Below are 19,077 nucleotides of genomic sequence, written 5' to 3'. Positions count from 1 at the left end.
TACTAGTTTAAAGTATTATTTTTGTTGACTAGTAGAAAAAGTATTGTATACAATAGTGATATAATCAAACTTTTCAATCTCGTACCTTACTTAGGCAACTCAGCAAGCTTCGTTGCCTAAACACGGTACTCGACTGAAAAACTCTATTATATCACGATTGTATAATAGTACATTATTGTCGAGGGTCGGAAGTAGCTACTTGCAGGCTGAGGATTCGTATTAAACGGACGACCTTGGGAGTCCGTTTAATTGAATCCGAAGCCAGCAAGTAGCCTTCCAGCCGAGTCATATATAGTGCTTTTCTCAAAAATGGTGCGAGAAATATACATATTTTAGAAATATTTTACAGAAGCAACCTTCTTACGTATATATTTTCACAGAAAAAAGTAGAAACAATTGAAAAAATTAGCTTTGCCGCCTTTTTATTTTTTTAATAAAAAAATAGAAGTGTATTTTACTGCCGAAAATACGCCAACCTATTTGAGACAGCTAAATAGTCGCGGTACTAATCATCTGTTTGGCTGTTTAATGGGCCTGTGCCTTCATTTGATATGGCCATTTCAACTTTTAAAAAGTTTGGAACTCGACAAATAATGGAATTTGTATGCAACATTGCAGTCCCAAAATCGAGACTGTAGGGCTACCGCCAATACCGAAAATCGTCAATTGCGGGCATTTTTCTCTGTCACTCTAATTACGCCTTCATTGGAGTAAAAGAGTAAGATCCCCGCAATTTGCGAATTTCGGTTTTCGCGGTAGCCCCTCTGCAATGTTTTTAACTTTTTAATTTTTGACTGACCATAAACTACGCGCTTCGCGACCTATTTTTTAGACGTCAAAGTCGACTTTGCCGTCCATTTTTGAGAAATAGTACATTATTGTCGAGGCTCGGAAGTAGCTACTTGCAGGCTGAGGATTCGTTTTAAACGGACGACCTTGGGAGTCCGTTTAATTGAATCCGAAGCCAGCAAGTAGCCTTCCAGCCGAGTCATATATAGTGCTTTTCTCAAAAATGGTGCAAGAAATATAAATATCATAGAAATATTTTACAAAAGCAACTTTCTTACGTATATATTTTCACAGAAAAAAGTAGAAACAATTGAAAAAATTAGCTTTGCCGCCCATTTATTTTTTTAATAAAAAAATAGAAGTGTATTTTTCTGCCGAAAATACGCCAACCTATTTGAGACAGCTAAATAGTCGCGGTACTAATCATCTGTTTGGCTGTTTAATGGGCCTGTGCCTTCATTTGATATGGCCATTTCAACATTTAAAAAGTTTGGAACTCGACAAATAATGGAATTTGTATGCAACATTGCAGTCCCAAAATCGAGACTGCAATGTTTTTAACTTTTTAATTTTTGACTGACCATAAACTACGCGCTTCGCAACCTATTTTTTAAACGGCAAAGTCGACTTTGCCGTCCATTTTTGAGAAAAATACTATTTTGGTTAACCGCGAGTTCTCAGTTCGGGGCGAACTACTAGTTTATTAGGCTTCACCCTTTATTTTTATCGTGGAGTAATGCATTTAGGCATTCCGCCTAGCCGGGGAACTAGGACGGATATGTCGGACTCGTGGCCAAGGGGCCAAATACCGACTAAACCATCCACGGTATGCCCGTCTCGTAGCAATGGTGGCGGTGACACAGACGCGTAAGCATTCCACCGCGAACACCGCCTGCTGCCGACAGCCGAGGCTGGCCCCTCCTTGGACCCGAAGGCCCTGGAGCCGAAGCTCCCTCTCGAAGGTAGTATGCAGGGCGACACAACACACTGGTCCCTCATGACAACCTCCACGCCGGGAGGAGATGGAAAACCCCGGGTTCCACCCCCTCACCTGCGAACGCTACGACCCTTACGTATGACATTCAAGGGGTTCAGGACCATTGAGTATACGCGGCGCGCTCATTCTTTCTTCCGTGGAGTATACTGATGTCAAGGTGTCCGAAATTTACTTAAAAGCCTCTTCTTATGTTTCAGATATCTTAAGAAATACTAACTGTACTTAACTGAAGAAATTTAAGCCCATAATAAAAATGCCAATAAATTTACTTCAACAATATTTATTCATAATCTATATTCATGCTATACATTGAACCATTCAAGCGAGTCAGACATTAAAATACATAGAACAGATTTACATCAAGTCTTTCGCAGACAGAGTCTTTTAGCCAAGGGTGGCCAAGGCCAAGAACCAGCATAATATATTTACATATATTGATCAATGTTCACAAAGCTTCTAAATAATATTTTTTTACAAACGAGGTTAGTTTAGAAACTAAACCGTATAGTGATAGGAATAAAAATGATAATTCAGATACCAGATACACGACATAGGTACATAGATATGTATTACATTACATATGACATAAACAGATTTTTATAGATATATTTTTTCATACAGGCTGTGATCAAAGCCGGAAACGCTACCGGCATTTATTAAGATATTAATTGTTTTCTAGCACTGTTGTATTGGTGCGATCGATTGATAGGTATATAAATCTTAATGTGCCTCGATGTAATCACCAAGATTTACTCTTTCGTATGTCTTGGAGACGCCTTGTCTGTACAAAACAGTCTGCCGATTTTTGTGGGGGAGTGGCACATCAAATGTATGGCTATTTGTACGTAACGTATACAAATAGCCATGTCAGATAAACGTCAGTCCATACAAAAGTATGCACAATTGTGCAAGGTTTTCGGCAGAGGGGTACCTAAGTCTTACAGGCGACTCCGGTTCTTAAATGCTCTAAGCTTGTCCCGTGCCAAGGATATGGGACTTTTCAAATTTCAAAACGATTTTCCTAGGCCCCCAGAGGACCTCAACGATTTCGCTACTAAACGCTATTTTGGAATCCTTTTCAGTACTTATAGCCATCCGGCTACACATGAATTATAAAGTTTACAAGTTTTTTTTTTATACTATAAACCAGTCGCCTTTATCATTAGCATTATCGTTAATGCTTTCACGTTTGTTTGTCTTTGATTGGTCGCTTTTATACTTTATACGTTGTAGTCGTTGCTTACAATGTAATGTGCAAACCAAACGCTTACAATTGTAGCCTGACATTGAAATTTCCTGTACATTTTCGGGTTCGTAAGTAACGTCATATATAATCGTCAATGTTAAATTTTTGGACCAGCAATGTATGGTTAATTGGCCTGATGACAAATTTCGAAATCCCTTTTAATATTGTCGGTACACTTGTATTGGTTCCGAAAAACACAATATTTCAGCTATACTCATAAGACTTAACATAAATAATTGCATTTTTTTATAGCTCGTTCCTGATATTTAAACCATATACTCAGGTCTACTACAGTCCCTTGAAGCTGTGTACATAAAAATCTAAAAGTTAACGTAAAAAAATTATTCGGCCGTTTATGCCCCAAATAACTTGTATTTCAACACTCAAGGGAATCAAAATTTATAGGGTACTTCCCGTTGACCTAGAACTATGAAATTTGGCAAGTAATATCGTCTTACACTTACACTATAAGTACAGGGAAAAATCTGAAAACTATGTAAAAAATAACGGTGGACGAGCCCGACTCGTACTTGTCCGGTTTTTTGTAATATGTATACCATTGGAATTGGTAGTCAGTGATGTATGTCAAAAATAAAATCAATGTGACAAATCACAATATAAATACAAAAATGTAAATTAAATCATTCAATTTAGTTGATAGAAATCGTCAACTTAACACATTCACTGTCCGTGCCCCGTATATGGGTCACGGCAAGCCTCTATTACAAAGCCGTAAGGTTAACAATTCAGATTGGGACTGTGAACGTGTTAACATTCATCATTAAGTGTCAAGATCAGTCAAGTAGGGGTAGCGCTCTAGAAATGAGTAGGAACAGCATAGGGCTTTCTCTGTTAGCCCTTCATGATATGACAAACGGTCGTAATATCACGACATTAGCCACAACACGATTAACACTGCTGGCACAATCAACTTTAGTTTTCTATGCATTACGAATATTAAAAATTGTAACTTCGTCAGCCATGCCGGTGTTTTTGAACCCTTAGCCAAATGCAAGGTAAATTTATATAGGTCATACTGAGTAACTTATTGCTATAGGATCAACTCGAAATCGAGAAAAATGTATGTTCTTCAATATAATCTGATATAATCATCGTCATCTGATTAGCCGAAATGTATGAAAAACGTTTTAGCCATACAAGGAAAAAATCCAAAATTTGTCAGTGAAATTTGAATCTAGTGTCAAGAAACAGTGATTATCTTTTGTTTGAAAATTGAAATTGATAATACGAACGAATGCAACTCTGTTCCTCCTGAAAATGATTCAAATTTCATCGAACTAATAAGGACCGTGAGCCTTAGGAGGCCATAGTATATTCATCTCGCAAAATATGGCTAAAAGTTGAACAAACACCTATGCGTATAAGTGGCTGCCATGTCTCGAGCGTCATCGTCATTAAGATAAGTAAAAAACAACTGACGGTCAAATATTTGCAACACCGCGGCTCATGTCGTTGCTTACCAGTTGCTTACATATAATTTATATCACTAGTGACCAAAGTTGCTGAATCATTGCTTCAAAACTCGGTAGTGCAGGGTGAATTCCACGTTAGATTTCCATATGAAGTGTCTCACTGTACGCAAGTCCATATTCGGATCCAGTACCTGTAATGAAACATGAATAAATTAATATGTTTGTTGAAATTTAAAATAATAAGTATAATTATTTATTTATTGTTACATAAAGAAGAATGTTTGTTGATTTGTTTGTCTAAGGGAAACCTACCAAGCTAGTTAACCACTCCCCAACTTCAGAGACTGGCTTCTGTTAAGTACTGATCATAGACTATGGTCAGAGGATAGGTATAACATCATAACACCCTTAGGTCTACGGTCACAGATTCCACGGTCCTAACGGTACTACATACATATATTAATTACTCCATAATATTTTTCTTTTTATTGGAACTGGTTGAAGAGTGGATTTCTTTTTATTCTACTTTATCATTCCATTTTAAAACAAAAAAATATCAACCTTATTTCTACACTCTTCTTCCTCGCGTTATCCCGGCATTTTGCCACGGCTCATGAGAGCCTGGGGTCCGTTTGACAACTAATCCCATGATTTGACGTAGGCACTAGTTTTTACGAAAGCGACTGCCATCTGATAGCTGGCCTGGGCCCTCAGATCTATGCAGATCAAGTGAGCAACGATTTTCTAGACACATGCTGTCATCATGTGGCCCTGAATTAATTCGTTACATGGGAGGAGAAAAGAAAGAATAGATTATAGATACCATCAACCAGGGTGAATAGGGATGGCTGGGGTGAATAGGGACAAAACATAAAATGTGATTTTTCTGACGATTTCTTCAAAAATACCCACACAGTGTATCTTTCGATTGAAAATAATAGCAGATTTTGTATGAAACAATTTGTGTGCTATTGAGAAATTGTCAGCTAAATCACATTTTTAGTTTTGTCGCTATTCACCCCAGCCATCCGTTTGACGACCGGTCTGGCCTAGTGAGTAGTGACCCTGCCTATGAAGCCGATGGTCCCGGGTTCGAATCCTGGTAAGGGCATTTATTTGTATGATGATACAGATATTTGTTCCTGAGTCATGGTTGTTTTCTATGTATTTAAGTATTTATATATTATATTTATCGTTGTCTGAGTACCCACAACACAAGCCTTCTTGAGCTTACCGTGGGGCTTAGTCAATTTGTGTAAGAATGTCCCTATAATATTTATTTATTTATTTATCCCTATTCCCCCAGTTGACGGTACTTTAAATGGTAAATACCTGATCTGCGCAAAGCAACTCTACTCGATCCTGGGGCTCCGGCGCGGGCTCGGGCGCGGCGCGCGGGGAGCCGCCGTCGCCGCCGCCGACGATCTTTTCCACCACGTGCTCCGCTACTTTCCGGCATTGGATGAAGTCGTTAGCTACCAATCGGTCCTGGAAAAATATAAACTTAGCCTTAGGTCACAGAATAAATAATAGTACTAGGTACAGAAGACCCACTCTCTAACAAAACGCGTCTGTTACGATCAGGACAGATATGGCCGCTAGGTGGCGACAGCGCTACGCGCGGCTTATGGCTAGCCACCAAAATTGGTGTGGAACGGATGTACTTGTAACTACCTGTTGCAAAGCGACGAAATCGCGGAGTGAGCCACGCCTGCTTAGGTGTGGAAATGGAAATGAAAGACCCAGATGAAACCTTTACCAAGCGGCACACGGAAATAAGAGATACATGCTCTATTCTCTAATTCAGAATAAAAGAACTTAATAGAATAGAATAGTTTATGGAAATATGCAGATGATAGTCACACTCACACTGTTCAATATATGTAATAATAATAGAAGTTATCAATATTGTTGATAGTACTGATAAGAAAAATTAATCTCATCAGATATATCTTGTTTATGTGCCACAGTGCACAGGGCCTTGTAAATGACTACCTTATATGTTCATATGTCATTAACTAACTGCCACTAATCACTATCAGATGTTGAAGTCAGATGTGGTTTGTGGTACAGTCAGCGTCATATATAGTTTGGTACACCATACAAATTATATGGTGTACCGAACTTTTTGAATACTTTGGATGCTACCTACTATATGACGCTGACTGTACCAGTTAGGATATGGACAATCAATGTCAGGAGTCAGGAGCCAACAGGGCAGAGTGTTTACATTCAGTGAATTGTTGTATGCAATTCAACATTTTAAGTTTTCTTTAAGGTTACAATGTTTAATTGTGTTTAACCTCATATTTTTTTTTAAAGTATTACCTTTTTCTGCCGGTCCTGCTTGGTCTGACAGCTGGCATGAGGCAGCAGGTAGAACGGCAGCTTGTTTAGCTTCGGAGCAGCCATCTCTATGGCTACATCCACCACCCACACTGGTACAGTCTCGTTTAGTAGGTTGCCTTCCGTCTCACCACCTGCATCACCAACCTGAGAAACCATCACCTTGATTAAATTTGTTAAGAATAATGTCTTGTGTAAATTGTCTACTCTATTAAGGTTACATGTAAGGTAAACAAAACTCTTAATTCACTATTAAATTACTTATTATTTTTACAAGAAAATAAATAATAAATAAATAAATCCTGACCTGCAGCCTGTAAAGTGTTCTGCCACCAACTTCACTAAATATTAATGGTGTGTGCAGCGGCACACTGAAAAAATTGTTCCCAACCACTTTCTGTCCAGCGTCAGACACCCTGCTCTGATGATTCCAGTGCTCCAACAAAGCTTGCAATAGCAACGCACCAAAATTTACTTTCTGGTCCAATTCTGTTGTCAGTCCAGCCTCCTTTGCACTCACCCAAGCACTGAGGCAATCTGTCTCATCCTGTCCTAAATGAATAGTTAACATACCAGTCTTCAAATCAACATTAAACCAGTTTGGGACATAAACCATTTTGAAACGTTTTTTCACTTCTTCTTCAAAATCTACTTCACCCAAATCTTCTAGCTTACAAGCTTTTAAAACATCATACAGAGCCACATTGTTAGCCGTGTCTTTTGTTAATATGTGGCGTTTGTCATTTAATACTTTATAGTGTCTTATCGCTGGTCCACCAGGTATACTAGTGGTAGGCTGAGTCTGATATACATTGTTAGGGTTATAATTGTTCTGATTATACATGTCTGAATTTATATTAGATAATGGCGGCAGCTTCCAGCATCGAATGTCAGATTCTGACGTAGACACCCAAACACCTTGCTGGTCAGCGGTGAAACACAATTTTAGAATGGGTGCAGTTTCTTCACAAACTATAATTGAATTATCAGGATTCCGCAGTTCTGTTATAATGACTAGTTTGTCTCGACCTCCTGAGATAATATGTGTGAAATTTTCAGTAGCCAGAAGTGCCCATACTGCTTCTGTATGAACTCTGATTGTAGACACGCACCTTTGTTGTCCTAATGACCATAATTTTATTGTACCATCAGAGCTGCCCGATACACACTGCTGACCATCTCTGCTCACAACCAGTGCCTTAACATTGTCTGAATGTCCCTTTAGCTTCATAAGCCTTGCACAGTTCCTTGGATCCCAAACTCGGAGCACTTTCTCAGTTGATCCGCTTACTAAGACTGTGCCAGGTGGATTCATAGCTAGACTGTATATAGATTCCTTATTACCGACGAGACTAGAGGTTGTTACTGTGTTGTTGCTTGCAGTTAAAGCTGTCAATGTATTCACATCCCAAAGGAATATAGCGCGGTCCAAGCCAGCGCTGGCTACTTGTTCTTTCTCCTTAGCGTAAGCTAGTGTGCGTACGTAATCTTTGTGAGTACGTAAAGTAGACATGCAAAATCCTTTCGGCGCGTTCCATACTTTGACGGTGGTGTCAGAAGATGCACTTATAAGGTTTTTGCCACCGCAACACAAAACTATGTCGTTCACCCAGTCTGTGTGGTGTTCCATGCTTTGAATATATCTATCCTGCACTCCCGTAGCCGTGTTCCATACTCTAATAATTCCATCTCGGCCTGCGGAGTACAGCCTGCCTTGTACAGGATCCAATTGCAACGAACTAACGCCATTTTTATGACGACGTTCTTCTTCGTCGCGGATTACGAAGGATACTTGAGTTTTCTTACGCATCGTCGAGGCCATTTTCCGACATTTTTATAATGTACTTAGTTTATTGATAGTCGAAATTAAAAGCGAAATTTCTACTTAGAAACCAGTTTACAATAATCGGCAGTGTTTGACAAGTCGTTGTTGTTCTCAATTACAAACATTCATACATAGCGTCTTAACGGAATTGGTTGATTTTGAAGGGTCCAATCATGGTCCAATGAAAAACATTTTTGTAATTTGTAATTGAGAATAGCATAGGTGACATTCATAAATGTTGCGTTCAGTGTTGAAAAATAAAACAATTTTGTCAGTAACAGAAGGCCGTGCCCTGTCTGAGGGTCTACCGCGAACCACGTTCGACGTGTTACCTCCCTGTCACACTTGCGTACGAATTTTCAAGTGCGACAGAGAGTCAACACGTCGAGCGTGGTTCGCGGTAGGCCCTCTGTTTCTCTAAGGGTGATCTACAGACGATCGCACCATACCGCGACCTTGGCAAGGTGGTCTGCCCATGATCCGCCGTACGACCGTTAGGGACGCAGGTTAAGTGAGAGGGAAAGAGATATTTTGACCGCACTAAAAGTGATAACACACTATCGCACCGCACCGCGACCCTGGTGCGTCGCACCTATAAGTGAGAGCGAGAAAGAGATATCTGTTTCTCGCTCTCACTTATGGATGCGACGCGCCAAGGTCGCGGTCCGGTGCGATAGTGTGTTACAGCCTTACGGTCCCGGTCCGGTTCGGTCGTCCGCCTACATAAAGCCCCCTCCACACTCGTGCGCGAACGCGAGTGTGGAGCCCCCTGGCGGATTGCAATGTAAGAGTGTGAATGGGGGGGGGGGGTTTAAGATACTGAATGTTGTAACCAAGGGCCCAACGTTTTCTGTTCTCTTTCACGTCGCAGCAACTAGTATCATTTCTCTCTCCTCGCTCTTCTAAAAATGCCGTTTGTCAAAAAAGGACAACCATACTGTTGACAAGGTGGACTTCAAATCAAGTGTTGCCTTTCTTGATGCGCCCAGGCTGTGTATGTGTGCGTAAAAGCGTATATGTGTGCTCTTTTAGGGATGTGAAAAGTCGATTTTAATCATGTTATATATCGATAAACGCTACACAGCGGAACGAAATAGCGATTAATTGAAGCTTCAATATCTTCGTTAAACATAATTGAAATGCTAATGGATAATGATTATATTATAATATTTTAAGGTCTCAGGGTGGATTTTAGAACAAAAACAATCAGTATAACGAATCACAATTATTTTATTAAACTTTGCAATAAATTTCATATGAACAAAGGAACGAATCTTACATTGAATATCGCTTAACGAAATATAAAACAACAGCATGGAACGATAACAAAATAGCTCACACGAACACGACGGCGGCCGAAGGAAAAATGTCCCGAGCAACAGTTTGCACCGGTTTTTATACCCTATGCGGGGTAGGGTAGACTTGGTGTTGCCAACACGGCTTCTCCTGACTTGAGGTCGTCCACGACCTCTTGGGTAACATCGACGGAGCCTGTGGTGCCGCCCGCAGTAGACGGCTGAAGGATGGGTACTCCGCTCGCGCCGGGTCAGATGGACTGGTGGTGCCGGTTCCGAGCAGCTCGTACGGGCTTCAGGTGTGAGCTCCGTCAGATCTTCACCTGGACACTTGGACAGTCATCGGTATCATCAGCTGGAATTAGAGAGAGCAGTCATTATAACACACACACAATTATACACCTTATTTCCATAACATCTCCCATGTACTTTATTTCAATGTTTTGTCAATAAATCTTTTACTATTTAACATGTGTTTTTATTTTCTTTTAAAAATCTCTTCTGACTCTATTAGGACTCGTAGTACGTATGCTGCAATCAAAAGCAACATATCAGAGCGCAGATAACGTGGCATGCTGGCATATAAGATTTAAATAAGGAAATAATACTGCCCTGTTACTGTTTTCCTTTCATCCCAAGCCAACTTCAGTAAGGTATCGTCAGTAGACTCGTTCAGAGCAGCATCCACCGGGTATGGGGCTTGATGACATTGACGGAATGCACGGGGTAACCGACGAACGATTCAACTCGACCTACGAGTTAGACAGTGACGAACACATAGCCACGACCGTAGACCGTATACGGTTGTCAGGTGACGAACACCTACACAGGACCTTTAGGCAAGACGATGACGTACATCAAGTCTTTACCCACCTGTGGCATGCCCAAACGCAATAACAAATGTATGCTTGTTCGGGTGTACTCCGACGAACGGATAGGCTCGACGTACGAGCTAGACCAGCGACGAACGCATGATCAGTAGGCGACGAACACCATGTCAGTTGGTAAGCGGTGAACGTCATGTCAGTAGATAGGCGACGAACGCCATGTCAGTAGGCGACGACCGCCATGTCAGTAGGCGAAGAACGCCAAGTCAGTAGGCAGGCGACGAACGCCATGTCAGTAGGTAGGCGATGGACGCCATGTCAGTAGGCGAAGAACGCCAAGTCAGTAGGCGAGGAACGCCATGTTAGTAGGCGACGAACGCCATGTCAGTAGGCGAAGAACGCCAAGTCAGTAGGCGAGGAACGCCATGTTAGTAGGTAGGCGAAGAACGCCAAGTCAGTAGGCGAGGAACGCCATGTTAGTAGGCGACGAACGCCATGTCAGTAAGCGAAGAACGCCAAGTCAGTAGGCGAGGAACGCCATGTTAGTAGGTAGGCGAAGAACGCCAAGTCAGTAGGCGACGAACGCCGCTGAGAAAGGCAACGCATATCTCGGGGCACCACTCGCCACGCCAAGGCACTATACACCGTGATGCTGCTTGCGTCGTTTTCCCGCAGCTGCGACTGAGTAGTCTCAGGCCGTAGCGTCCGCTTGGCAAAAAACAAGTTTTCCTGCAGACTAAGAATGATTTATTACAAAAACAAGATCGTCAAAGTGGTGGGCGTAGATGTATTTAGCTTGTTCATCTTGGCTAAGCTGGTTCCCGCTCAAGAGCTGGCGGGCTCTGTTCCTTGATGCTTCACTCATGGTATCTCGGTTGGAGCTCCCAAATGAACCGTTTTGCGGTGGCAAGGGTTTAGCGAGGGCTTCTACTTTACGTGGGCTCGGCCTAACCTGACCTTGACTTACTAACCTATACTAGGTATTCGACCTCAGTGACTAGGAATGAACACTTCCGCAGATTGATGGAAAAACCCGCTTCAGTAAGAGTCTTTAAGACGTTTCGTAGCAGATCTATACCTTCCGAGACAGAGTTGCTCAGAAGCAAAACATCGTCAATATAAACCAGTACGTTTCCGGCATCTATGAAGCTACGGAGGACGTCGTTGATAATCCGTTGGTATACGACGGGAGCATTAGCGAGCCCGAATGGCATTTTTAAGTATTCGAAGTGATCCTCCGGTGTCACGAATCCCGTGAGATGAATACAATCCTCTTTGATTGGGATCTGGTGGAACCCAGTGGCCATGTCGAGGCTGGAGAAGTATTTTTTTAGTAGAAAATTCCCCAAGCGATCGACATGATCATCAATCAAAGGAGGAGGGTATCTCTCCTTCTCAGTGACTTTGTTTAAAGCGCGATAGTCGACGCAAAGCCTATCCTTCCCACCGTCACGCTTTTTAACTAGTAGGATAGGGCTCGCATATGGTGATTTGGAGCGCCTAATCACACCTTTTTCTAATAGATCGTTAGTGATTTCGCGGACTTTTAGCTTTTCCTGGTACGACAGTTTATACGGCCTATATACGACTGGCGAGGGGCTAGTGAGCTTAATTTCCATTTGACCGGTTTTTACTGTAGATGCAGCCGTACCAGATATGAGAAATTCCGAGAAGTCATTTATAACGCTCATCAAAGACTCGCGTTCTTCACCTTGAAGAGGGGTTTTTATCTCGACGCTATTAACCATTTCGACAGTTAAGACCGAGGTTGACGATTCAGGATCACGGGTTAAAAATTGTTCACGCTTTGTCCTAACATACATAATGCCATCGCGGTTAAGAATGTCCGTACCGACTATGACTGGGGTGCTCATATAACAAGAAGGCACGACTGCCAAATCAGCTTCTATAGAGATTTCAGGGAACTCTAAAGTGACAGTAACATAAGAGTCAGAGACAATGTTCTCTTTGCTAAGACCTTTTAATGAGTAATGCCTACGCTTGGTCTGACACGGAAGGTGTTTTAAGGCGGATGACGAAATCAGAGACACATTTATTGCACCACTGTCAATCAGAACGTCCATTGGTATTCCCTGAACTACGGCCGTAATAATGTCGTTATTGGGAAGAGACCGCTCAATACACAAGTTGACGTTCTTTTGATTACGCGACTGAGACCGTGCTTTTGCGAAGCAATTACTTTCGACATGTCCGGGTTTTTTACAGAAAGCGCAATTACTTTTATTAGCCTGGCTATCTGGTTTTGAAGGTGGAGCAGAGTTTGAGGACTGATTAGGTTTTTTTTAGGACAATTACGACTTAAGTGTCCCCTTTGATTACAATTGTAGCATTTAGGCTCATTACGATTAGTGACCTTCTGAGAAGGTCGTTTCGCAGCAGAAGAATTTTGAGAACGGTTGTTATTTTTGTTGCGACTAGGCTTAACATAAATTGAGAGGAATGACACTAATTTGTCTGCAGTTAAAGACGCATTCGCTGCCGCAGCTCGCAGCTGAGGATTGTCTATTCCCCGGATTACGATATGCGTCCTTAACTCGTCACTCAGGCCCTGCACGACCTTTAGTCTTAACAGCGTACGGCGCGCGTATTCAGCATAAGTCGAATAAGAATCAGAAGTAGTTTTCATAGCGTCCAATAAAATATTCGCGAAATCTAACGTAGTAGGGCACAGAGGGACGAATTCCGTTTTGAAATTAGACCACGTTCGGTCATTCGTTACCCACTCCGTTAACCATACTTTAGCGTCACCTTTCAGACACCCAGCAACGCGAGACAAACACTCGTAATCGCTCCAGTCGTTGGCTTCCCGGGCACGTTCTACTTCTTGGCACCAAGAATCAATATTATGGATCGTAGGGTCAAAATTGGAAACGAAATATTTATGTGATCTCACAGGTTGCGCGGATTTAATCGCTTCTACAAGAGCTTGTGCGATTTGAGACGCGCCGGATAGTACCGCACTCGAATCTTGTGTAGTATCGCGATCCGCACTAATACAAGGCTTTGGTACGTTGGCATTGTCAGACGGTAGTGGAGATGTAAACGATCGACCTGTATTAGAACCATTTACTACTGAAGGAGCGTTGGGAACTACGCGAGTATGCGACTTTCTTGAAACGCGTTCCCGATAACGTCGCTGAGGCGATTTGCTTTCGGATCGTTTGCGCCTACGTGCACGAGAACTGCTACCAGCGTGAGAACTACTACGCAAACGTCTTGGAGGTCTATTATGATCGTCTGGAGACCTGCTACGCGAATACCGATAAGACGGCGACGTCCTGCTATGATGCGCACTCCGAGACCGGTAACGCGATCGAACACGCGAGAAATCACGACGGTAATCGCGCGGTACGCGATCTAGAACGCCTAGTACCCTAATAATCACGTTCCCGAGAGTCAGATTGCAATCGGTGCCGAGAACGGACGCGTGAGCCATTTCGAGAACTACCACTCGTACGAATACGCGATCTACTTCGCGACATCCCGTAACTTCCTCAACGTCGCAGAATTAACCTTAATCACTTAAAACGCAAACCACAAATTAATACTAGGCGGTCTAATTCGTCTAATCAACAATCAATTTAAATGAACGCACACATTTGGTAACCGCACACAAAAACATCAAAGACAAAACTACGATTGATAATGATTTGCCGAAATGAAACACTAATTTACTACAATAAGCAATACGGTAACGCAAAATCGAACACTAAAAGCAATGTAACGGAATGCTTTTAAAGATTACCTTCACGTAACCGCACAAAAATGAGACGCACATTAACTAATACACCATAAAAGTTGTCAGCTGCAAAATTCGTTCCTTTTTTAATGTGGGCTGCAGCGTTCTTTATCCAACTTCTGATTTAAGGTCTCAGGGTGGATTTTAGAACAAAAACAATCAGTATAACGAATCACAATTATTTTATTAAACTTTGCAATAAATTTCATATGAACAAAGGAACGAATCTTACATTGAATATCGCTTAACGAAATATAAAACAACAGCATGGAACGATAACAAAATAGCTCACACGAACACGACGGCGGCCGAAGGAAAAATGTCCCGAGCAACAGTTTGCACCGGTTTTTATACCCTATGCGGGGTAGGGTAGACTTGGTGTTGCCAACAATATAATAATATAATTCAATTATTGCGGAACACCTATTTTAGGACGTATTCATGTATTTTAATTAAATATCTGAACTTTCCCTTGGTTCCCTGCTGGGGCGTGACTATAAAATTGTGATCTGATAACCACAATAAAGAATAAAAGCGTTTTTGGTAATTTTAGGTATCGTTAAGCCTTTGAAGTAAAATTAAAATTGCAAGAAATGTCGATAGTTTATCGATATGACTTTATCGACATGGCTACAGCAACGTGGGCCTCATTGTTAATCGTACACTAAACAAAAGTGGCAACAGTGACAGCTCGCTGAGACACCGTCTCTATATATTATAAATCTATGGTTGTACCTAACTCAAAAAAAACTTTATGGCGGCATTGGCGGCAAGGCGTGTTTTGTTTTGAAAATTCTTTGTAAATTTATTAGTTTTATATTCATATCAATTAACAGGCGTCTTTCAGTTAGGCAAACATAAATATGTTTTAAAATACTCATAAATTATTAATTTCCTGATTTTGAAGTGGTTCCGAATGTTACTGTCGGGATCCAAATTCAATGTCCCACAATAGTGGTGATAGCGCTAATGAAAGTAATGAAGCGTGAATAGCTCCGAGATAATCGAGATATTTATGGTTATTAAATGATTCCATGGACTCAATACGAGTGCTGCGAGTTATAGGATAATTATTGTGAACCGAATCCATCATATGAATGTCGGCGGCAGATCGTAAAACCGGGCATATCGAGATATTCCTAGGCATATCATGAAATGCTGCAAATGAGGTTTGAACGATATGCCTGGTAGTCGTTAGTCAGATCATGAAATGGCGGCGTTTCATGATATGCGTAGGAATATCTCGATATGCCCGATTTTACGATCTGCCGCCGACATGAATATGACCAACGGTTACTATCTAAGGTCAAGGTCAAGGTTAAGCTTAAAGCGAGACAGTTGCCGGCTGCTGGCGGCACCGTGAGTTTTTACGACGCCGTATATTTCCACGGTGCGGTGGCGTAAATTTCTGCGATGCCGTGGCGCCGTAAATTTCTGCGTTGCCGCGGCGTTTCACGGCGACGGCGCCGAGCCGTGGACATGTGCCGGGCCCTTAAGCCCCCCATTCACACTCCTACCTTGTAGTCCGCCTCGCAGGACTACGGCCTAGGATATAGCTCACACACCCTCCTACGTTGTAGTCCGCCTCGCAGGACTACGGAGCAAGAACTAGCTCACACACGGTACTGTTTTGCCGTCCATCACCAGTACTGCTTCGTTTCTCACAAGTGTCGGTCTACTTACTCTTGAAAATGTTACGTGCAATTAAAAAAAAGAAAATAGCTCTTCTACTATGTATTTTCTTGTTATTGGATAAAAATAAAAAAGAGTGTGGGAAAAGAAACTGCTAAAAATTCGCCAGAGAGCGTCATAATTATTTTTTCTTAAGTATTGGTAATAATTGTTGCAATGCCTATTCCTCCATTGTTTGTTGGATTGATTGGGTGATTTCTGGTCCCAAAAACAGCGATTTTCTTTATAAATTTCAAAAAAATGGCGCGCACTGTTGTCATACGTCAAACACCACAGAACATATTAAAGAGGTTAGAATGGCGATGCGAGCAGGGTACGTGTCGCCGCCGGTTATGAGCAAACGCTCGCATGCTAGTACTCGCCCGCGCTGACCGAAAAACATAAACATGCCTTTTGCGCCACAATAACGTTCAGATTAAGAAGCCAGACATCAAATCTGTCTAAAGGAGGCGTATCCATTCACCAGGCACACAAGTTTTTACTACCGTTGCGCGAGAAATGTGGAAATGTGGAGAGGAACGAGCGGCGACACTGGTTCCGATACTAACTGCGCGCGATAGCCGTTCTAACCTCTTTATTATATTATGTTCTGTGTCAAACATGGTAGTCCGCAACGTAGGACGACAACCCACACACAATCCTACGCGGCGGACTACAGCGGTGGGCGGGGCTTGTAGGATTTGTAGGACCCAAGAGGCATCCTACTTAGGTTTGTAGGACGGCTCGTAGTCCGCGACCCCCATACACAATCCTACCCAACGAGGCGACTACAAGGTAAGAGTGTGAATGGGGGGCTTTACGTAGGCAAAGGGTAGGTATTAAGAATACAAACGTTACACTTTGTATAGGTAATTATAATAATGAATGAATAAAATACTTACAAAGGAATATTTACAGGAATATTCAGTTTAGTAGGTAATAAAAAACAAATTGTTAAAACAAAAAATACATTCGTAAAAACTGTTAGGTATTTTTAAGATTTTGTAACTTGCACATAGTCTGGATGCCAAAACCGAGAATTTAGTGAGGTATAAATTTCAATGATATACCCTAAGCCAACACCACTTGCACTTTCTAAATAAATTTTTACATGGTTAGAATATAATCCACCACCAACAACAGTCACACTTCCTGTTTTGCCGGGTGATAGATCTTGACATGCGATTCCCGTGATATTGGTGCCTTCTGGATACACTAATTCTTCTGTTTTCTGGCGTTTCAAGAATATTATTCCGTGTTTTTTCACTTCAATGTAAGACATTCTGGCGCCGAAGTCATTCCCCAAGAACAAATCATGGCCTAGTATTAAATTACAATAAAATATAATAACTTGTATTGCACAGATGTAAGCGCGTAAATGCATTTTAGTAAGTAAGACGCTTAAATTGTGCCAAAGTCAAATAATAACTGATAATGGGTTAAAAGAGTAGGCCGATTCATGTAAACAATAAATTACTATTAAGGTCAGGCATACCAAAGTAATAATTAGTATAATAACCTATGTTAAAGTTACAAAACTGATAGCGACTGTCGGTATACCTACTTTGATTTCTGACTGATTTCTTAGTCAGAAATGAAAGTAGGTAAACTAGTCCCGTAAATGTTTCGTGATTACATTGATTCGAACCGTTGATAACAGTTTTAATAGCCTAAAACTAAAAGCACTAAGACGTGCGTACCGGACCACGACCTTGATCCGAGGACCTGGAGGACAATTCATTGAATTTACATTTTGATATCAAATCTAAATCATGTCATTTTATTAATATTAGCACGAGCATATTGATAGCCCACCCTGTGAGCCTCGTTCTGGGGATTCTTATGCTGCTTTCAAATATAAAGACGATGTTCTTCTTGACAGGTTTATAATTAATAATAGTTTTACAAAGCAGGTTTCTCATTTAGCGGCAATACTTCACAAGTTGACAGGCAAAGCTAAGAGTCACAGATAACATATATCAGCCCTACGCACTGTCATTAGAACTAATACTAGCAAAAAGCAGAGCTTTGTAAGGGCTCGCGGAGTTTTTCTACCTAAACGTACCGGACAGTGACTTTGATCCAGTCTGAGGCTTGTTCCATGTTCGATCGAGTGGGTACGTAATATGTCCGTTAAGGGCGCAGCTATAAGGGAGAGCAAGAAAGAAATATACTAACCGGACCCCGGTCGCTGTCCGGTACGCCTGTCTGTTACAGCTTTTACTTTGTCATCATTAATATCATTTAATATCATCCACACGTAAAGCCCCCTCCAGACTATGCGCGTGAATCGCGGGCGAAGCCGCGAACGCAAGTGTGGAGTCGATTTTCGCAGACAGCGAAATCGACTCCACACTCGCGTTCGCGGCTTCGCCCGCGATTCACGCGCATAATCTGGAGGGGGCTTAATATACAATTTCATAAGCGCTTAATACATCCTACACAGTCGCCCAGTACTTTTTGTAAGGAAACCAACTAACTGGCTTTCCTACATAATGTTGGGTCAGCGAGCCAATGTCCTTGAATTTATTTATGCGTCCATACCACACAATTTACTGTAAAACTATCCCGTCTGGACACCTACTGGCGGTAATCATGCTGCTCTGCACATAAACTTACGTATAATTTGCTCTCTTAAGTGCTCATCAAGACGAGTGAGATGACCAAAACAGCGTGTGCCTATATTGCGACAAACCTGAGTTCCACAAAATACTGCCAGGGTTCAGCTACAGCTCTATCTTGGGTATCTCCCAAGTGCTCAAAAAAACGAGTCGGATGACCAAAACAGCGTTTGCCTATGTTGCACCAAACCTGAGTTCCAATAGGTACTGCCAGGGTTTAGCATCAGCTCTATCTTACGGTACTGCTCTCCCAAGTGCTGATTCTGG

At 41.7% G+C, this 19,077-nt stretch overlaps 1 protein-coding gene across 1 annotated transcript; it reads right to left on the bottom strand.

Annotated features, from left to right (window-relative positions):
• Nucleotides 1-2,050: 2,050 nt before the first annotated feature.
• LOC134803223 (WD repeat-containing protein 48 homolog) lies at nt 2,051-8,755 on the bottom strand. The gene is made up of 4 exons (XM_063775918.1): nt 7,119-8,755; nt 6,794-6,958; nt 5,798-5,953; nt 2,051-4,656 (listed from the first exon to the last, which is right to left on the bottom strand). The coding sequence occupies exons 1-4, from the start codon at nt 8,631-8,633 to the stop codon at nt 4,561-4,563; spliced, it is 1,932 nt and encodes a 643-aa protein (XP_063631988.1). The 5' UTR covers nt 8,634-8,755; the 3' UTR covers nt 2,051-4,560.
• Nucleotides 8,756-19,077: the final 10,322 nt, after the last annotated feature.

The sequence above is a fragment of the Cydia splendana genome, chromosome 2 (assembly GCF_910591565.1).
Source record: "Cydia splendana chromosome 2, ilCydSple1.2, whole genome shotgun sequence".
In the NCBI taxonomy this organism is placed as follows: Eukaryota; Metazoa; Arthropoda; class Insecta; order Lepidoptera; family Tortricidae; genus Cydia; species Cydia splendana.
This window is presented reverse-complemented; position numbering and strand designations above follow the sequence as displayed.